General features: G+C 39.6%; 1 protein-coding gene across 2 annotated transcripts in view; it reads left to right on the top strand.

Annotated features, from left to right (window-relative positions):
- Positions 1-22,792, top strand: part of TMPRSS15 (transmembrane serine protease 15) — a 67,444-nt gene that overhangs the window by 30,698 nt on the left and 13,954 nt on the right. For both annotated transcript variants that reach the window (XM_081003680.1, XM_081003679.1), the window contains exons 10-19: positions 11-148; positions 2,244-2,393; positions 3,034-3,139; positions 3,383-3,533; positions 4,578-4,719; positions 13,462-13,551; positions 14,633-14,758; positions 15,606-15,746; positions 16,559-16,669; positions 20,120-20,252. In XM_081003680.1, coding sequence (XP_080859806.1) covers positions 11-148; positions 2,244-2,393; positions 3,034-3,139; positions 3,383-3,533; positions 4,578-4,719; positions 13,462-13,551; positions 14,633-14,758; positions 15,606-15,746; positions 16,559-16,669; positions 20,120-20,252 — 1,288 coding nt within the window. The remainder of the gene's footprint in view (positions 1-10; positions 149-2,243; positions 2,394-3,033; positions 3,140-3,382; positions 3,534-4,577; positions 4,720-13,461; positions 13,552-14,632; positions 14,759-15,605; positions 15,747-16,558; positions 16,670-20,119; positions 20,253-22,792) is intronic.

The following is a 22,792-nucleotide window of genomic DNA, read 5'->3' as shown; positions in this document are numbered from 1 at the left end:
TCCTTTGTAGGTTTTCTTTCAGGTTCTGATCCTGGTACAATTTACATATTTTCTAATAAAGCCACTGTAGAATTTGTTACAGATTACGCTGAAAATTATAATGGCTTTAATGCAACCTACACCGCATTTAGCACAAGTGAACTGACAGGTAAGTAGTCTTTCTAACTTCTGTTTAAATATCACATTGTTAGTATATGTGGTGGGAGGAGATCTAGTCACAGCTAGCAAAACTGTGACATTGCTCTGATATGGAGACAAACGCACCTGATTTCACATGTGACTTGCAGTGGATGTATTAAATCAGCTCCCATAAATGTTAGTCTTACATTGTGTCTATAGCCTTATGCTACAGACACTGTACTCTTTTATCAAATCCATTTTGAAGTGCTAATGTAACAATGTGTTGTTATCCACTTAACTTGTCCAAACATCCCATGAATAATTATCCCTTTCTATATTGGTCAGGCCTGATATCATTACCCTTTTTGCTGCTTATAGATACCAGAGGTGCTGTATCATCAAGGCTGCTTACTTGTATTTCAGCTTTGAACTCTTTAGACTTTTTTAAAAAAATAAATAAATCAAAATTGGGAAAATGTATCCATACCTAGAGATGTTACCCAGGAACATACATAATTAACAGGATTTACAGATTAAAGAAGATGATTTCCCATCTAATTCCCATTTCACCTTGATAATTACTATATTATGTTACTTTTTTCCTAGATGTTAGTACCCCGTGGTTTGGGGAAAAATAAATTAAATTGATTGAAATGTCTGACTAGTGGCATGCAAGAATATATTTCTTTGTTTAAGAAATTTCCGTAGCACATTTTAGGACAATATCCAGTTACTTCAAACCAGCATCCAGCATCACGCTCTACTCTCCAAATGGCATTTTTTTAAATGTGCATTGACAGCTCTTTTAAATTCTTTTAAATTCCTCCAAAATTGAAAAGCATGATAGGCAGAAGCATGATAGGCAGGAGGCCCTGATTCTTGTGCTTGGCTGCAGGCATCACATCAGGGCATCTGGCATAGCTTTCATGAAATGGGTAGTCTGGTATGGTTGCAAGTGATCCCTAAGATAACTGGGTTACAGCCTGTTTAGGGCTTTAAAAGTCAGAGCTGGTAACAACTGTGCCCAGCATGTTGTACAAAACAAAAACAAAAACACAAATTCATTAAGAAGACATTTAGTGCTTTCAGTTGAGTCTTCTTTCTTCATATAAATAGATACCCTGTTGGAACACACACGGTTCAAACTAAATATAGGCATTCATGCATAAGAACCACTGCTGAGTTGTAATATCATGTGTTATTTTGAAGCAAATATCCTCTGGCCCTGAAAACAAAGACCTGTATCTTTTATATTCATTTCTTCTGTGGATATTAACAAACCTTACAGTCCTAAAAGATACAAGTTGCTGCACTGATCTTGAAGAGAGGGAGAGTTGTCCAGTTGCCTAGGCATTTCTGTCTTCCTTTGCAGAGGGGTCTAGGGCTTAGCCACACTTACCTTTCCCCCCACTCTTTTCCAACCCAGCTCTGTGTCTGAGCATGAGGGTATTTTTGCCCCTGAGCTTTCCCCACAAAAACCTGCTTTTTGAGGGCTCCATCAGAGCAAATATCAATTTGGCTTTTCCACGGATTGCCATTTGTTCCAACTGAGCTTTAAAGAGTGGAGTTTTGCGGGGAAAGGCTCTGGAGCAAAAAAGGGTGGGGTGCTCGGACGTAGAGCTTTAAAGCGTGGACCATGCCTAGAACAAGCAGAGGAAATGTAAGTGTGGATAAGTCCATGGTTGAATATTAGAACAGAGATGGGAGGGAGATTTGCATCTGCATTACAGGCTTACTGTATATCGAGAATCCTAGAATTGCAGAGTGAGAATGGACTCCAAGGGTCATCCAGTCGAACACCAATCCCCTAATGCCGGTTGAGGGAAATAGTACTCATGTTTAGTGCTTTGAGAATGGGGAAAGGCCATTAAACCTACCATGAAACTAGTACAGAAAATAAGTGTGTGTGGAGTATCTACAGAAAACCATGCCAAGGTTCATAGAAGCTAACAGTTGGGTGATGTATTTTAAGGTTGGATGGGAAGCACTTTCAACACAGTCACTTTGCTTGTGATATGAAAAGACTATAATAAATCAGTTCATGGTGGAATGTCATTGCTCACAGTCCATTGAGTTAATTTATTAAATTTCGTTTCATTAATTTATTCACATTTCGCTTCAAGACAGTCAGAAACTTAGCTGCACTTTTGAAGATGGCTTTTGCTACTGGATTCAAGATTTAGATGACGATGATGAATGGGCAAGAATTAGTGGTCCCACATTCCCTATTACATCTGGCCCTAACTTTGATCATACATTTGGCAATTTATCAGGTAAGAATTAAGATATGAGCAAAACATGAATTGATTTGAATTTTCTTTTTTTACCAATGTATTTTTGCAAAATAAAATAGAAATGTCTTGCAAGGCAGGAGGGATAATTTCCCCTCTTGAAGATCTCACTACTCTTTGTGCACTTGACAATATATCTTATAATCATCAATCTCATTTGGATACCTATTTGGACCAATGGAATGCATATATTAAAATCAATATTTAGGTCAGAACTGATGGATTATATTTATTGTTCATGTGAGTTAACAATGACCCCCCCTTTTTTTGGTTATATCTGCAAAATAATGAATGTTTGTATTTAGCAAAGGAAACAATGTCTGCTCTAAAAACTAAGAGTTTTAGCTTGTCAGGCCTGGGGCTACAAAACATGGGCTCCTTGGACCTTTCCCCTCAGCCCAGTGATCCATCATGCTTAGGCATCTATATGAGAGCCAGTGGACTATGTGTGTCTCTTTTTATAAAACTACAGCAACTAATAATCGTATAAATTATATTATTATTATTTATTCAGTGTATATTCCATTGTTCAGGGCAGCAAATTAGCAAGTGTACTTCCTTAGGTAGTTGGTGGAACAAGGAGTTAATAATTAACTAATATATATTATTATCTGTCTTGCAGGCTATTACATTTCAACACCAATGATGTCTGGAGGCAGACTTGTGAGAGTTCGACTCTTAAGCTTATCCTTAGTCCCCTCTTCAGATGTGTTCTGCCTAAGTTTCTGGTATTGTGAACATACCATATGTACTAATAGCAAAGTCAGTTCTCTCTCCTCCCTCCACACATCCTCAAAATCTGTTCCAGAGAATCTCCCGACCCTCTGGAACAGATTTTGAGGGTCCACGAGGGGCTGCAGAGGGGAGGAAAAGCTCACTGCACAAGCTGAAGTCTGCTGTGCTAGTGGATACCAAATGGATTTCAATTTAATATGCCACAATAAATAATTACCTCTCATTTTCCAATTCAGGTATCACATGTATGGTATTAATGTGTATCGTTTGAGCATTACCATCACGTATGATCAGAACACTGAAAGGACAGTTTTCCAGAAAGAAGGAAATTATGGAAATAACTGGAACTATGGGCAAATAACACTAAATGAAACATCTAATTTTAAAGTATGTCAAGCTATCTATCATCAGTAAAGAATGTAGTCAAGTCACTGAGTTCAGTGGGCCTTTATGACCATTCCCAATCTTCTATCCCAATCTTCGTATCTGCAAAAAGAATACTTTTATCATTACAGTCTGCCAAAAAATGGTTACAGCACACAAGACTAGTTAGTATGAGCAGACTGTATGTTTTTGACAGAAGAAATTATTATGATTATGTTGGAACACTGAAAATTCTCTCTGTCTTGGGCTAGACAGCTTTGTCACCAGTTAAGAACCCTTGTCTAGAGTGATAAAATATATCTACAACTGAAATTTACTTGCTTTACTTGAAGTACTTCATATAGGAATGCAATATGAAGTCTCTCCCCCTCCCCAATTTCTTTTGGGACTCACACCAGGGACCTTTAGATTCCAAAACAGCAATTCTAGGACTTGGTTATGCTTACGTACATTGTCAAACTTGGCTTCCAAAGAGAACGTGCTTAGATCTAGTTTATAAATTATTGGCCTAACATGTCCAATAAATCAACAGAACCTTTCTATTGAAGAATTGTTCCTTCAGCTTTCCTGTACTGAAAAATGGATTCGGTCCATAAGTTCTACTGTATTCATATGTCATCTTTCCATCCACTAACAATGTCGCTAGCAAAAATGGCTAGAGATGTTTTGAGAATCTGAATGTGTAGTAATTCCTTTTAGGGGAGGTAGAATTCCTTGTAAAGCCATTAAAAGGTTCACATAGATGACTGCTCACATTTCTGCTTATTAAAATTAGAAATGTAGAAAGATTCCTTCTATAACAGTGGAATCCCATACATGTCTAGGAAGCAAGCCCCATCACTGAATCATCCCATGGTTTTTATTCCCATGTGTGTCTAATTTTAAAAATGTGTCTGTGTTGTATGGTTTTATATATGATAGCTCTTATATCTTTTTATGAATAGTGATATATAAATGATATGTAAATAAGTAGAATAAGTAAAATAAATAAGTAAAATCTAAAATGAAACGGTATGTATAACATTTTATGTGATATTTTTTTTAAAGGTTGCTTTTGATGCATTTAAAAGACCAGGATGGGATGGCATTGCCCTTGATGATATTGGTCTGACAAATGGAGGCTGCAATGAAACTGTTTATCCAGAGCCTACTTTGGTCCCCACAGTCCCTACGACCCCTCAGCTGCCCAGTAAGTATTATTGTTTTCTGTGATCACAGAAGCATTTCATTATAGGTTGGATTACTATGTTGTATTCTTGGAGGGGGCTATCAGTAGTAAGTGGAACAACTGATGACAGAAAAACAAAGCAAAGCTAGAGGCATAATATCTGAAGAAGGAATAACATCCTTTCACCCGCCATTCCTATGTTATCTCTTTCTTTCCTACTGGCTGTTTTGCTTGCTGCAGCCAGTCAAGGTGGGAATTAAGGATTTAGCACTGCCAGGGCTGGACTCTTATCAGCATTGCTGCACTATAGCTCTCCTCTGCACTGTACAATTATGCGGTGCAAGGGGTTATAATGCTCTACTGTTCCACTATTTTAAATTTTGAATGGCATGTCTGCCCAGGACTTTCTTTGGGGACTGGCTGTGCTAATTTAGCACATTTGAGCCCTTGACTCCAAACAACTAGCTAGTGCCATGCTAGCCCTCAACCCTCTGGCATGGCAGATAATGGGGGAAATAGTAGGGCTATTTGATTTATGCCACACAGAAGCCAGTTTTTGAGCAAGGAGGGATATTTCACTATGTGGTGCCAATGTACTGAACTGGAAGTTATCTGTAGGCCTTAAGACGAAAGTGTAATATTTCTAATGCATCCCCAAATTAACTGTAACCTATTAAAATCCAGACTTCCTACTAACGTCACACACTGATGCAAATTCATCCATGGCATCACTTTGCAGATCATCACTAATGTAAAATCCCATTAATTGCATTATGTGACAACTTGATGTTCACTGGAAATCTCAGCAAAAGCATTGATAGGATATGACTTTCGTGGGCAGGGGGGAAATAAGGATGTCTTAATTAAATTCACATATTTTCCAATTTTGCTGCTGTTGCTGTGTTAGATGCTGAAAGACACAGAGTTGATGATGCACATGAGTAATTTCTGTCCATTTCAGAGAGAAACACTAACCTATATCTCATGAACATTCAGTGAACTGACAAATAATAACAATGGTGGAAAGGATAAAGGGTCAGCCATACATGCTTATGAAACTGTTAATGAGGTTCTGAGGCAGGATCAGATTGCTTCACATAATGAAATAATAGCGTATTCTATACTAACTCCGGCCAGGGAAAGATGGCTAATACGTCTAGTTTTATTATATTCCTCCTTCTGCTAAAGCATGCTGAAAATTGTTTTCCCTGTAGAGCTATCAGAAATCTTGAATACCATCAAATTCAATCTTTCAACTTGTCACATTTTTATAATGCTACTGATATTATTAAATCTGTTCTGCCAAAAACAACAGACAAAAAGGACCTGAGCCTACCTCAGTCTACTCCAATAGACATTAGCTGTAATGCAGCACTCACTGGAGACAATAGCAAAGCATCAGTGATTTTAAAGGAATTGGAGCGGCCGTCTTTTACACGTTGCTGTAATATTCCCGTTTCCAGATGTGAAATATATGATTTTTTTAAAAAGGATGGATATTAGTGAAATTTTAAAACAGGGCATGGTGTTTAAAATCATTGGAAGGGGACACCCTTGCCATCTTTTAATATATCACTAATATCTATCGCTCTTTTTTCAGATTCTGTTCTACATGGGGACATGATAGGGGATGGAAGTTCCATTGCACACAAAATGTCCTTGCAGTAACAAAACTATATAGCTGGACACCACCCATAATTATTTGCTGCTATTTGCAGAAAAGAGTCCATTGCAAACTAATTTCCACAGCTAGTCTGCTTCAAAATGTTCCCCACAATGTTACTCTTGAGTGTGTCGCTGAACCAATCAGAATTCATTCAAAATGCTTTCAACTATTCGCATTGCTGCTGCTGCAGTTCCCTTCTGAGAAAGACGGGTATGGTCTACTGGGTGGACCAGTCTTCACTCTGGTCCGCCTACTGAACATAAAGGCAGGTCGTGCTTGCACTCTTCACCACACCCTTCCCAGCCTTTTGCCTTGCTCTTTCTTCTCTTCCCATTGCTTAAACTCCATGTAAATTTGTGTGTGTGAGAGAGAAGGTGGGGTTGCTGTACCTACTGTGACCTATGGCTTTTCCTACCCCTGCTCTTAAATGCCCCATCCTTTGCCCAACCAGCCCCACTAGGCAGCATCTGTAATCTTTCTCTTATTCATTTTCATTTTACATAGTTCTATAAACCTCTAACATGTTCCATCTTCAGCTGTTTCCCCAGACTAAATGCTTAAGTGCCTTAGCCTTTTCCTCAAAAGGAAGCTGCTCCATTTACACAGTGTTCCAAATTTACTGTGTGGCCTTGTCATTCTTGAGATTCTGTTTTCGTAATAATTCTTAACACTGAAGTCAGATGACATTTCCAGTGAGTTTCCATCTATAGATCCAATATGGCTTTTCTGGGTGGCCACAGACACTGAAGATCCATTCAGCATGCATCTGGTTGGGAATTTATTTTTGTTCCTAAGTAATTTACTGTGCACATACAATGATACCTGACATTTTCTTACCCCTTTATTTAGTTTTGGATCACCTCGCAATTTCAAAATAAACATAGAAATAAACATAGAAAAGTGATGTATCTTCCAGTCTGATGGCTTGGAAGCCATGAACAATCTTGAAAGTACATTTCAAGATAAAAGCAGAAGTATTTTTCTACATTATTTTTGCAAATAGAACTATGTTTCCTATTCATGAAATCATACACAATCAAATTTTGGCCAAGCTCAAGTTTTGACTTTGCTTCTATGATTCTGTTTAAATCATCAGATCACACACAGAGAGACACTATTTTCCTCATCTTGTTATCCAGCCTTAAAAACCTGCTCCAAAACAAAATGCCAGTGATTTATATCTGTTGAGAATGGACTTCACTTGAGGTTTTCCCCTGACTCTAGTTCTATCAATATCTTCATTAAATTTATGTCACTTGATGTGTAGCTTCTTTCTATTGTACATCTTTTGCTATCTCTGGATGTGGCAATTCAGTCAACTAGAAAACCATATAGATTGGCCAACACTGAAAAATGAAAACAAGTCTATTCTTTATTGTAGCACCCAGCAGTTCATAGAACAAAAAAATTGACAGGCAATCAAGGCGCAGTCTTCACAGGACCACGCTCCAAATTTCTTTAAACTTTCAGTAGATGTAAGAGAGCATTCTGTTCAGACAAGTTTGGGGCTGTTTGTATGAGTACACTTCACTTAACACCATATGTCTCAATATGGGGAGACCAATCCATGTGTAAACAGTTCAAATAACCTTGGTCTCTATAGCCCTAGCCATGGAGGACATTAACCAAGAGCTGCTTAAATTATGCTTGTTGTCAGGTTTCCCATGTGGCTTATATATCCAGTTGTTCTGCCAAATTGAAATATGTGATACATGCAAATAGTGTTTAAACTCAATGTAAAACAAATATTGATTCCATAGTGCTGCCATCTTTCAGCCTCAATGTGCCACAAATGCATAGAAAAAATGGTGGGATTTGTATAATTTTTTAAAAAATTTTTTTTTAATAAGGGTGTATTCTCATTGGGATGCCATATATTAGAATCAAATGCACGTACCTAGAATATCCCTTATTACTGTGTTATCCTCAGCAGTGATTAAACAGCAGTAGCAACAGTAGCTGGTAACAATGGTAACTACAATATCATTAGAACTTTAGCTTACTGCCCTTCACAAACACTTGGCAGCCATAGATAGATCTACTTCATGTCAAGAGTATGACACAGGTAGGTGAATTATGAGTCTGCTGTGTAAATGATTATTAATATGTCACTCGGGAGTTGTAGTTTTTCTGTTTAGTGCCACATACAAGGGTGTGATCTTGTGCATTTGGCATATGAGAACAAAAAAAGAATGTCCTGACACATATCTTACTCTGTCCTAGAAAATGGGGGTGGGGGGAGTAATTCAGTTAATAAACTGTGAGAACAATCCTGTGCTCCAAGGGAAGGTGGCTGAGGCACAGCAAGATGCTGCTGATGTATCTCTCCAGTGCCCAGAAGTCCATCACCATAGGTCCCCTGGTGCAGCAATAGAAAACTCCACCTGGTGGTCATGTCCCATTGGGGGGTGAAAACAGGGCACTCCAGGTGGGGATACAGTGGATCTGCTGGATCCTAAGCCCCTTCATTCCCCCACCATAGTCCCAGACGGGTCCCCTAATTATACCAACTCAGAGCAGGCGTAATTAATCCCCTCCTATTGCAATCAATTTAGGAGTGGAGAGACCCAGAGGATACAATATCTCCTCCCACCCTGGCCGCAGCTAACCAGCAGGACATAGGAAGTAGTGGCAGCTTTGCGACTCACAGATTGTCCCCCTCCTACCCATACATATCCATTGTATTGCTCTCTCTATGTGGTGACAGTTTTCCTAAGAACCCAGGTGACTGGATGTTCTTTGATGTTAAAGTCCACTAATCAATAACATGAAATAGAAAACCAAGTTTATTTCTCTCTTTTTCCATGCCCTCCCCCCCCAAAAAAGTTTTCTTATTTGGACCCCTTGCAATTATGGAATATTTAAACACATTAATTCACTGGTACTTCTCAACTTCTCTTAGAGAAAACAAATTATTTTGAAACAGATACACAAGCTGCCTGTTGTACAGCTAAGCATACTGATCTTCAGCAGCAACCCCCGAAGTACTAAAAACAGAGCTTTGCCCCACCACCTTGTGACTTGACATTTGAAGGTTATTAGGGCAGACAGTCCAGAGTGAGGCTTCTTTCTTTAAATATGTAGCTCTCAACCTTTCTCCATTGAATGCTTATTCTGCCGCTGTATGATTAGTATATCTAATAGCATAGTATAAGAGGATGCATGAAGCAATATTATAGAGGAAGATCTGTTCCACACAGAGTAGTCAAATTATCATTAGATTTAATGGTATCATTATAATTATAATAGCTGATCCTGTAAGTGCTTCTTTCAAGCCATCTGTACCTAGACAGCTGTTAATATATCTTGTTAGACAAAGAATAAAAGATACATTGCCTGGTGAGGTGTTCAGCATAAAATTATACTTTATTCTAAAACTTGGGTCTTCATTATTTAAGAATACATCTTCTACTTAGTATGTATTATAGATATTAGAGAGGCTTAGTAATTTTGCCAGGCTCATTAATGCCCATGACATTTCTTTCCTTCAACATTTTTTTTTTTTGTAGGACCATAAAAACCATCTTAAGATAAACAGACTACTTTTTGAACTTCCCAAGTTCTTTCTGTGTAATTAAACATCTCCAGGGCCCTCGGCTGAGTGAAGATATTTAAACCTCTCTGCCCAACCAGCTCTGTGTCTGTTTTAATTTCCCTTTTGCTGCCGCTGCCCCCAAACTCTGTGGTGTCTAGCAAGGACAGAACAATTAGTGTGGACACCTAATCCATTTTCCAGGGCAGGGGTTAGCAATCCCCAGTTTTGATTTTAAATCAGTAGACAGGATTGTGACATTGCTGATTTTATTATAAATACAATGTTGTGTTTCTTAGCCCCTTGAGAAATGTTTGCTTATTTTTTATTAGAATGTCTTAGCCAAAAGGACTTATTGAGCCCAAAATAATATTTTGCCCTGTTTACTTGGGGTACGTAAATCCAAAAATGCTTTCCTGTGTTCAGGAATAAGCCCTTCTCAAACACAAGAGGGAGGCTAGGTCTAGTGCAGTCCTTTTTCTGCCTGGCATTATTCAGCTGGAAGAGAGGTCACTATCCATCTGGTAGAGCTGGGTTTGGAGACATTTACAAAAATGCACAGGTCAGAGTGTGTCAGTTAAGGAATTAGTCTAGATACTGGGATGTCCTTGTAAGGTACTTGGGAAATTATACATTGAAGGCTTTCTCAGAGAAAAGAAAGGTAGAGGGAGGATAAGAATTGAGATGACTGCAATGTCCAGAAGGCTGTGATGCTTTAGAGTTCAAGGGAAAGGAGGGGCATTGAAGTGGTGCAGTGGAAAGCTAACAACGGCAAGGTTCCTGTGCATCAGGGAAAGTTCAAAAGGGAGGCAGTTCTCCTCAGTCAAGATTTTGCCAGTCAAGGATCAGTAGATGAGGAGGAGCACAGAAATCCAAAGCGGGAGTTTACAAGTCATAAGACTAAGCTTATCTCAGCAAGATATGTCCTGGAATTCAGAAAGCAGCCAGGTCAGCAACGCCACTCTCCAAAAATCTCTTTGTGTTCGGTGTTTAAGAAGTGCAAGAATGGACACCAACCCAAGAGTTCCAAAAGCCAGTGTGTCTCTGTTAGCAACACCACTCTTGAAATTCCACCACTTTGGAATATCTTAATCCAGTTATAGTTTTAGAAACCAAAGGCTCTCGAAAGCATGGGGCTTTTGTCATTTGAATGAATGAATGCAAGCATGTATCCTGTGCCTGTGTGAATGCACACATTTGGAGCAAGTGCACAGCAATGTATGGTGCATATCCTCTTTCTAAGGATGAGATAAGGATATGTCCAAACAGCATTACATGGAAGAGGGAGCAAGGTTGGAGCACAGCTTCTAAATTTTCTTTTTTTTATATAAGATATTTATTGAAATTTTCAAAGTGTTACCAAATAAAATAAAAGCAGTAGAAAATACAAAATAAAAATAATTAACAAAGTAGAAAAAGAAAAGAAAACAAACCCCTTCCAACCGTATGAATACAAATTCAAAAATAAGAAAAAGTGACAAAAAGAAAAAAAATACAAAAATACATCACACACAATTAAAAAACATTTAAAAACAAATTCATTATTCTCATATCCTCAACTGTCATTACCTTCTTTCTTTGACCTCCTCCTCCTCCCTTTCTTTGTATCCTAGTTATTAATTATCCCAGCAAATCCTTTCCATATTTCACAATATTCTGTCATTACATTACCCTAAACTGTTTTAATCTTATCTTTCTATAATAAAATAAACCTTAAAGCTTAAAACTTAAATCTTATCCTTATCAACTTCTCATAACCATAATATTCTTTCATAATTCTTTAAACATCTTTACTAAAGCCAAGTAGTTTCATTCCAACATTTTTCTAACATTCATCAATTTTATAAAACAGTTCTAATGGTAGAAAGAGGAAATACAAACAAATCCAATCTTCATCCAACGTCCCTTCCTCCTGGTTCCGGGTTTTGTCAGTCCTTATTATCCCATCAATCTAGCCCATTAACCTGGCAGCCTTATATCCGAGGCCTTCAAGTCTCTTCCATGTCCCTTCCGCAGCTCTTCTTCATATTTGTAACTGTATTTTCCCTTGTCTCCTGCTCGTGGTAACTCCAGCTTGGCAATATTTTTAACCCTTCTCGACAGATCAGCCCCTTTTCCATATTCAACACTGAGTTCCATATGGTATTTAAAAGCATGTTTCAAAGACCCTCTGAAATTAAGAGCCCCCCCAATCCCAAACATCTCACGGCCCATTGTCAGATTTGAAAAGTCCAAACATCCCAGCATAGGGGGGTCAATCCAGCCCCCCATTTCCAAGCCAAACCAAACTTTTTCTTTCCAAATCTGGCTTTTTCCAAGTTCATTTATCAAATCCAAAAACTCATATTCCTGTTGGGCCTGTTCTGTCAGGACACACTCCTGATTTAATTCCTGAGTGGGCTCCACATATTTTCCCACTGTCTGTTCAAAATTTCCCACTGCCTGTTGAAAATTTCTAGTCGAAGTCGCCATCCAATTCACCTTTTCATGTAATTGTTCCAGTAGGGCATTTGTTTTATAGAAAGCACACAACAAAGCTTCTGAATACATTGTCCTGCAAGGTCGAATGCCTGTTCCCACGATTGTTATCTGTAACAGCTGCCGGCTCTCTGGAGTTAGTTACAGTTACACAGTCTCCCTCTAGGGGGAAAACTTCTATTTGTTCTTGCAACAAAATTTCCCTTTTTGAGATACTTTGTCAATATTTGTTGCTTAAAGATGCGAAGGGAAGCAGTGGAATCGCTATGTTTCTCTTCTTTTAGCTATCTGTCAAAATGCTTGTCTCTGGTCAATGAACTTCAAATGTCAGTCCTGACACCCCGCTCCAGGATCAGGACGGAGGAAAGTTACTTTACTTTAAACTCACTTTAAACAGTCCAGAAAAGATCCCCCTCCTTCTCCTGCTGTCGAAGGGGGGTTCCACAATTTTAAATGATGAAATCCAATCCTTTAAAGGCGATTTTCTAAGCTCTAGTTTACGTTGTCTTTGCTTTATTCTGTCTACAGAAGAACGGAAGGCTGACTTCCTGTTTAGACCTTCCTGTTCCGTACCAAATTAAAATAGGTTTTTAAAATCCAATTCCTTTCTGCTCGCAAGTCCTTATCTAATGTCCAGTTGTTCAAAGTCTAAGTACTCACGGGTGCTTATTTTAGAGTCCAAATTGTCCCAGGAAAAAGGCAGCACTCTCCGGCAACGGCTGTGCAGCTTTGCTCCACGGAAATAGCAATTGACTCACAGCACCGCGCCACTTCCCCCTCTTCACTTCGGAGCCCGTTAGTGGGTTCCTTAGCGAGTTGGGGGGGGCGCTAAAGGTGCCCGCCGAGTCCCATGGTCACAGGCTTCATCCACCTGTGATTTTTAAAAGGGTCCCCACTTCGCCGTAGCGGAGAAGACCCGTTTCCCGCGGAGCTAGTCCCTCCTGTTCAGAGGGAGTCCACCATTGCCGATGGCGCCACCCCGGAAGTCCACAGCTGCTAAATTTTCAGCCAAGTAAACAACTGTATTGATGTACACTAGTCAATAAATAAATGGATTGTCATTTCTTTATAATTTTCCCCCTTTCAGCTGACTGCGGTGGACCATTTGACCTGTGGGAACCAAACACTACATTTAGTTCCATGAATTATCCAAATAATTACCCCAACATAGCTTCTTGTAAGTACTGTAACTTCAGAACTTAATAAATGTTTGTTTGTTTATATACAACATTTATATACCACTTAATCAACAAAATTCTGTTAAGCAATTTACATCATAAACTGTTATTAGACTGGATTGAATATGGTATGTGGTCATGAACAGTGCTTATACATGAGGAGAATCTTGTGAACCTACTAGAAGCCTAGAAAGGTACACTGTGCTTAAACACTGCACTAAAATGGTTGCATTCCCTCTTTTATTTGGTGTGGAATAGGGGTGGACTGGACTGTTAATTTCAGTTCTCTCAGTTTCTCATTCTTCCAGTCTTAAACTCCTCCCCACATTTCTGCAGTAATTTGCTATTTTAAAACTAATAATAATTATGAGCATTTATTTTTCTAATAAACACATTTTTGTACGCAGTTTTGACTGATGCACATATTTTTGCAAACAGTTTCCCTAATAAAGTGCATTTTGTTTGCTATTTTCACTAAAATATTCATTTTTATGTGTACTTACACAGGATATATGCATTTTTGTAGACACTGCTTGACTGGAGAACTGTATCGCACAATTAAGAAAAGTATGAATTTCAAGCATTCCTGTGTTTTGGTTCTCATTGTAACAGAAAGTATGAATTAGGCATGATTGCCTCTGAATGCAAACTGAATCAAATTTCTTCCCTGTCCCTAGTGTGAAATAACATTGCTCTTTATTTATGGTTCCATTTGCCCACAGCCTGCAGCAAAAGGTGCAATTTCCAAAAAAAATCAAAATGCAGTTTTGATTGTGTCTCTCTGTATTACATAGAACACAGTCAGATAATTCCAAGTAAATGATTGTAGGATGTATTGATGTTCAAAGATGTTCATACTGAAAGGCAGAGCATAAATGGAAGAAGTGACATGCCAGAGTGACTTCACATGAGGCAGGAATTGGTTTTATATTCATTCTCAGACTGGAAGAGAATGTTGTTATGTCTGCCTCTTTGCTTAAGCTGCTACTCATATCTCTCTATGTGGAGATGTTGATAAATCAAACCTCTAGTATATCTGTAAAACAAAGGGACTGTTTTTCTCTGTCTTTTATTTCCTAGGTGTATGGTATTTAAATGCAGAGAAAGGAAAAAATATCCAACTTCATTTCCAGTACCTTGATCTGGAAAATATTAATGACGTTGTAGAAATCAGAGATGGCACAGGAACTGGTTCTTTATTTTTAGGCAAGTATAATCCACAAATTTATGCAGAATTAGAATACTGTGTGTGGTTGAGCAGTATTTCATATTTTCTGGAAAACACAGGCGACCTTAGTTAGTTAGTGAGGTTTTTTTTAAAAAAATACACCATGAAAGTTGCTTATAGTACATTTGTGACAATTTCACTGAGCTGAGCATGAGATAATATTTTGATGGTTTATCCTTGCTAGAGTTAAAAATATAACATCAATAACACTAGCTGCAACAATGCAGGTGAAACTAGAAGTGGGCAGGTTCTACTCCGGAAACAATTTGGTGGGCTTTTCACACGGATTTCACTGAAACTTCCAAATTGGCTGATATAGTTAAAAGAATTACAGAGAGGTCATTCTGGACTCTGAAATGCCGTTTATCCCATGATGCTCCATAGGTTTCTGTGTAGTAAGGCTTTCAGTGTGTCAGGTATTGTTGTAGCACCATTGTAGCATGTTGTACCACAATGTGGTAGAGAGACTTCCATGCATATGTGGCAGATTCTAGTAGTGAACCCACAACTTGCTTGAACCAGAACTGCTAATAGATTACAAATGTTGGTCCTGTTTCAGGTACATTTCCCCACAAATTCCAGTTTGGGCAGAATTCACCAATATATGTAGATGAAACATATTGAAAGAATTCAGGATAATTTTTCTAGACTAGTCTTGAAAAACTGTTTCCCCTAGATATAGATGAAGGACAATGGCATTTTTTTCACTCATAAAGTTATGGGGTTGGGTTTTTTCTTCTTATTTTTATGTATATCAACACTTCACACAATTTCTAAGCAGAAAGCATTTGACCTATATTTTATTTCTGTTTTCTCTATGGGTAGCTGTATATACAGGAAAGTCCCCGGTGCCAGATATATTCTCTACGACTCATCAGATGACTGTACTCTTCATTACTGACGATTCTGTAACTAAGAAAGGATTTGCAGCCAATTTCACTACAGGATACAATTTAGGCATGCCAGGTGAGATTCACACTTACACATTTTTAATCAAACATTTTAAAAGGGCACATGAAACTGTGAACAAAGATTTGTTTCAGTGCAATCCTATGCATTTCTACTTAGAAGTTAGTTTCATTGGATTTAATGGAGCTTCCTCTATTACAGTGTATAAGGCTAAAGCCTTCAAATGTAATTCACATTTATCAGGACCTCTGTTGGGCTAATCTACATCTTACACACTAACTTTCAGTTATTCTGCCTATCATTAGCCAAATGGCTAATTCTGTACTCCAAAGAAGCTCAGCAGGGATGATTTGCTGCAGAGAACCAGTGGGTGGGGGTGGGGGGTGGAATTGCCCTCTTTTCACTTTCCCCTGAGATTCCTTGTCAACCCCATACACTTCTGTTTCCTGTGGGATGCCAGGCTGTGTTTCCCTTAAAAACATGGGTCTAAGAAAGCATGGGCTTCCAGAGAGGAAATAGTATGAAGAAAAGGGTTAAGCATCCTCCCTGCTCTTTCCCCACTGCAAATCACCTTCTTCTGATGACAGATGGAGGAACAAAGAAGTGGCTGTTGGACTAATGTTGGTTATCAGGGTAACCTAGTATCTCTTCACAAGAAGAGGTTAACTAAGCCCTTTTGAACTGTAAGTCCTTCTTGCAGGAGTTGCAAGAATGCCCTTACACATGAGAGACCAGAAAATTGCCTCAAGTTTCTAAAGATAAAATGGATTCAGATTGTGTTTATTAACATTATGTAGAATTCGAGTTCAGTACAATAATTAAAATGCTACATTTAGATGAAAAATATGATACATATTTTTATTTTACAGATCCCTGTGGTCCCAATTATTATCAGTGTGGAAGTAGAGAATGCATCCCGCTGGTTTACCTTTGTGATCAATCACAGCACTGTAAAGATAATTCTGATGAATCAGACTGTGGTAAATCTTTATTTCAAAAACGAAAAACAAGCTACCCACTTCTAATACATGTGACATTATTGAATAAGTAAAAAAACAAATTCAATAAGAAATTGTCATATATAGAATATCTTCAGGAAGGAAAGTAGATGTTAAAAACTTTGCTTTACTATCCCAGCTTTCTTACCTAAGTGTAATGAACAATATGCCTATCCTTGATCTTCTGTAGCAGTTACTTTATCTTGTTTGACGGTGACATCACCACGCCTTTCCTGTACTAATCTCTCTCTCAAAAAAATGTGAAGAACTAAGAACTCTGTTTACAGAGATCACTAGTTAGAAAACTAAGTCATCCTAACACTTCTTTATGGAATTTTTGCTTTCACTGGACAAGTGCTATAACTCCTGAGCTCTTATACCTGTAGAGTGGATTATAGGATCAAGCAAAGGAATTATAACAACAACCAAACTGGATGGCACAAGTAGGCAAGTGTACATTTGGAAAGATGTACTTGTTTCATAGTAGATATGCCCTGCTTGCACATCTACTTTTCTGGTAGGTGAAGGGCTTTTTTTTGGCATGTGAAGCAGTACAAGCTGCTTTATCTCCATGGGAACAATCTACCCACTGGTTTATATTTAATAGGCTTCATTCCACTGACCTTACTGAAACTTTCACACAGGCCAAGATTCTCGACCAAAATGTAAACCATGTTACATACTGCTGTATCTATACACATACAATATTTAAAGCAGACTGAGGCCACAGAGTGAGGAGCCAAATGTACTCTGAGCTCTGTATGCTCAGTATCTATGCACATACCCTCTCTGAATTAGTATGCCCTGGGCCAGAGAATACACATGATCTTTTGTGAGCTCTGTTCATTTTAGTGGTAAAGGGACTTCAGTACATGATATCCCTTAGACTCCTTGTGCAGCTCTGTTTCCACTGAACTGAAAGAAGAAACTATTGAGGACTGAGACTTGCAGCCTAGTATCTTGAACCAGAATGTATATACACGTAGGAGCTGTAGATTTACTGCCTCTGCAACGTCCTATTTATTCACTTCAATGTTTGTTTAAAAAGCATGCTTAGGACTAAATTCTCAAGCTCACTTTCAAGCAAACGAGTTTAGGATCAAGTGTAAGCCTGATAAAAGTGTTTGACAGGAGCATAAAACAGCTGCGGGGGAGCACCATTTCAACTCTTTTGCAACACATATGCGGGTTACTTTGACAACTATGACAGCTGTTGTCACAGTACCATCTGTGGAGGTAGTTATTTCCAAAATTAAATGTTCCATACATAGCTCTGTTTCTCATAAAACAGAAATAATGGTCTCTGTGCACCAATTTATATGCAGAACTGATGTTAAAATGATGCTAGGGTCTGTTTTTAAAAAAAAACGAAATTGCTCTCACAGACAAAGAGCTGTCTGACACAATCGTTTCTGTGGGTGGATGTTTAGATTTGGAGACACGTATTTCCTTGGCTTATGTTAGATAAATCATAACTGTTAGTAGTGAAACTCTTAGACATCTGTTGGCAGGTATCATTAGTGGTATATGTGTCCAAAGGCAAAATACAGCTCCTAATACATCTTATCTTGCTATATTTAAAGAAGACGACATTTTTTATCCGTAGTCTACTTTTTGTAGCAGAAGCTTATTTTAAAAAAACTATACTTTATTATTTTTTAACAAATATGAACCTGCAAATGTTGACAGTAATTTCTATAGAAGGTTTAAAATCTGAATAATACAAGTATTTATTTGCTCAGTTTTACTCCCATAAAATTATGGCTGTGGTTATGGTTAACTGAACACCTATCCCTAAAGTGCAATATGAAATACTTTATTTGCATGTACTTTGCTACTGCAGTGACCTTTCTTGTTTCTGCGGTCGAAACATACAACCGCTTTTGGCCTCTGTATGATCAAGGAGAGCCGGAAAAGCTAGCTGATCCAGCGGGGGATGGAAGCCATAGGGAAGCCCTCCTCCCTGACACTCTAATTACACCTCCGTCATTGAAACGGGACGCATTAGGGCAAACTGCCCATGAATTAGTACCTGATCAAATACAACTGGTAATCAGGACTTTAAGCTTCATTTTCAAGGAATTGGAGGGGATTTCTTTGTCATTGAATAAACTTTCACGGGCCCTTCTAGCTCATCTACCTTCCTCAACTGAGCTATCTAATTTGCATCAATCTCCTGCGCAGCTTGTAAGTGCCTTAAAGAGACAACCTGACCAGAAATCTCACCTTAAGAGCTCAAGATGCAGGCCGCCACTGCCCCAAAGGAATAGGCAATCCTTGATTTTTCAACCTAATAAAATATGTCTAGCCATTTTTTCCCGTGACGCCCCCAGACTTAGGTGGAATAACCTGAGGATGGCTAAAGGGTACCTACGTGATTTGTTAAATATTCCTTTTTTCCAGATAGATCTTATATCTGTAGTACCCCTAATTGCCACGCCCTGGCCAAGGAAATTTATGCTCTCCTTCCAGTCTGCAAGGATCCCACATCTCCTTGCAAGACAGAAAGATCGGCTGGCACCCTGGAAGATTGTAACAACAAGAGTCTTTAAGGACACGAGTGTTAAACCTCTTTTTGCCAATATCTTAACCGGCAATGAACGCTCGTTTCCTCCTTCTGTTCCTATAATAAAGGGGAAAACACCTAGCCGGGTACCCCCTGTTCCATCTGCGACCTCAAGTGCCCATCTAGCTACACTGAGGAATGATCCAATTGCAAGCGGAGATTGGAATATCCCTGAAGAGAGAAATCTTATCTTCTCTTATGGAAAACTCCCTTCAGAAGAACAGCAGGCTATTCTCGATAGATTGGATCTACTCAAACAAAGACTCCTATCGCAAGGGGACCCCTCTATGCCGATGAGAGAGGAGAGCAGGCACTCCACGTCCCACAAGGCGTCTCCATCAAATGCCCTGATAATCTCTCAACCTGCTACTTTGTTACCCCCTACTGATCTGTTCCTCTTTTATTGGTCAAGGCATTCGTAAAATCGTCTGTCCATATGTTTCCTCTAACAGTGTACTTATCATACCATCCACAGATATACCTAAGGGATGCTAAGCAACATACAGTTGCAAGAAACTGATAGATGAAAGCTTTTTACTGGCCATTCAGGAGTTAACCATGGTACAGCCACCCTGTTTGGGTTACAGGTAATGGGTTCATGATTGCAATGGTGTTTGCTTCAGGACCCAAACTTATACACACACACACACACACACACACACACACACACTATGGCTGGCTTCAGAGTAGCTTTCTAAACACCTAAATTAGGGAGAAGTCTTAGCACAAGTCTTAGTTCCCTTTTCCCATTCTTGGCTAGGATGCCTTAAGTTGAGCCCATGCCTCCTCTTCATGAGTGGAAATATCCTACAATCTATAGTGCACTGTTAGAAGTTTACTTCTGAGTCTATTTACTTTGTCAACAGTGCGCTTGGTCAATGGTTCTCTCAGCTTCAATGGATTGGTCCAGTTCAAGGTTGAGAATGAATGGTACACAGCTTGTGCAGATGAGTGGGCTGAACAATTGTCAAGCAGTGTCTGTCACTGGTTGGGACTTGGGTAAGTAAGGCTGTTTAATTCATTTTGTTTCAGACTGTATATGCTTCATAATAGCTATATCTGGTAGAAGATTGGCCAACTTTGCAAAGGACAGTATACATACATGTGTGATTATCCAATAAAATGTAGATAAAGAATAGGGAACCTATGGCTCGCCAGATGTTGTTCAGCTCCAGTTCCCATCAGCTGTAGCTGAATCATCAGGGATGACAATAGCTGAAGTCCAGTTATATCTGGAGGGCCGTAGGTTTCCCATCCTTAATAGAGAGCATCATTTTTAGTGGATCAATACTATGAGGTTATATATTTATATTTTTGTTCTTCCACTAAGGCACTTCTCGGAAAGGGCAGTGGGCAGCTTATGACACTGCTTTGAGAAAGAGCAGGGATGCAGGAAGGGCCCTAAGACTGGCACCCTCTTGAATGTGTTGTGAAGTATAGCTGATTTAGTTCCGCAAAGTCCACAAATAAACGAAACTTTCATAACAAATGCTGAATCGTTCAGAAAACCTGCATTGGCCAATGCACTCTGCCTTCTTTCTTTAGTTTTAGAAGACATCTTCTTAAATGGAGTACAGTGGTGCCTCGCAAGACGAAATTAATCCGTTCCGCAAGTCTCTTCGTCTTGCGGATTTTTCGTCTTGCGAAGCACGGCTATTAGCGGCTTAGCGGCTTAGCGGCTATTAGCGGCTTAGCGGCTATTAACGGCTTAGCGGCTATTAACGGCTTAGCGGCTATTAGCGGCTTAGCGGCTATTAACGGCTTAGCGGCTATTAACGGCTTAGCGGCTTTAAGAAAAAGGAAACAAACTCGCAAGAACTCGCAAGACGTTTCGTCTTGCGAAGCAAGCCCATAGGGAAATTCGTCTTGCGGAACGACTCAAAAAACGCAAAACCCTTTCGTCTAGCGAGTTTTTCGTCTTGCGAGGCATTTGTCTTGTGGGGCACCACTGTATTACCAGCATCTATTAGTAGCACTATTTTAAAGAAGAGTACAGAATGCTATAACATACAACTGATGATATCATCACCATCATCATCTTAATCTTAAGGGTGCTATCAGCATGAAGGATGCTGCCCTTCCATCCTGTAGCTGCCAGCCTCTCAGAGGCCCAGCTCTCCCTCTATATACCATCTCCTCTGCAGGGCCATTCACCTCTTAGGAAATCCACCCCACAGAAGGTTTCCATTGACAGGATTGGACCGAGGATCACCTCATCCTGAGACAGGCTTTGCACCATGGCCATCTGGGTGGGCAGCCTCAAATGTTCTTGTAGGTATCATTCCAGTCCTTGCCATTAAGCCAAGTAGGGTAGGCTGCTAAGGACAATGATTTTCACAGCAGCAGTAGCAGCAAGACACTTGCAACACCATTGCTTGGCAGGAGCACCTGTCAGGCACACAGCTGTGTGTGGCATCAGCTGTGACCAGTTGGGAGAGGAGGGACCTATTCTTAGGATACCAGTGGGGCTGCTGTGGCCAGAGAGGCTTTCCCTAAGAGGAGCAATGGCAACCATGTTTGGTGAGATACACTAGCAGGCAACCCTCCTCACTGGGAATGGGGTTGTTGCCTGGTCTTCTGTTGAAGATCCCCCTAGCTGAACTGACCTTGCTTTCTGTGGCTGCTGCTCCTTGTGGGCAGTTGCTGCTGTTACTGGATCTCCAAATTGCAGCTGCTACTGCTGGTGCATTCCTGTGGGGAGAAAAAGCTTGGGAAAGAGATGTTAGCATGACAATTTTGTTTCTTCCCCATTTGCACTTCATTGGGAATGTGTTCAGAGTGCCCAGTGTTTGTGAAATATGTTCCCTGGAGTGTTCACAAGGCCCCTGCTGCACCCCTACCCAAGTGCTCTTTCAGAGTGGTGTGGGGCATTAGGGCAAGCTAGGACCAGATTTCTGAGGACTGGGCCCTCTCTATTAACTTCCATTGTGTGGTTTGAATTACTCCATCCTTTTTGCTGGCCTCACTTCTGCCAGGGTGTCAGGCAATGTGATTGAGTAGAGTTAAGATTCAGCCTAGGTCCCTAGCTGCATGGTATGATGGATCCTAAGTCACATCCTGGCAGATCTTGGATCTGGCTTGCTCCCTAAGCCATGCTCATTCATTTCAATGGCTCTACTCTGAATAAAATATAGCTGAATACCACCCTAATATTTGAAAAACTGCATGGGCATGAGCAAAGGGAGTTGCCATTTGATGCCAGTGATGTCCTCCTGAGCATTGTCCAGTAGCTAATAGACTTGCAAGCAATGCACTTTAGCTTTTTTCTCTCTTGCACTGAACTGGAGATAGCACTGAACTGAGCAGCTAAAACAGCTTGTGGAGCAGGCAGATCTTTTAAAGGAGTTCATTTTTTTCAGTTGAGATTTATGAGGAAATTCACTTTTTACCTAGCCTTTTCCTGAGGAAAAAGACTAACTGCTGATCAAATTGGAAATGTCTGGTCTTCCCATGGTGACAAGGAGAAGTAAATCAGAGGGGCTGGGCATGTGCTCAGCATCATCCTTCTTGATAATGACTTGAGGAACAGTGTGTAAAAC

This window comes from Podarcis pityusensis (assembly GCF_964106645.2).
Source record: "Podarcis pityusensis genome assembly, chromosome: 4".
NCBI lineage: Eukaryota > Metazoa > Chordata > Lepidosauria > Squamata > Lacertidae > Podarcis > Podarcis pityusensis.
This window is presented reverse-complemented; position numbering and strand designations above follow the sequence as displayed.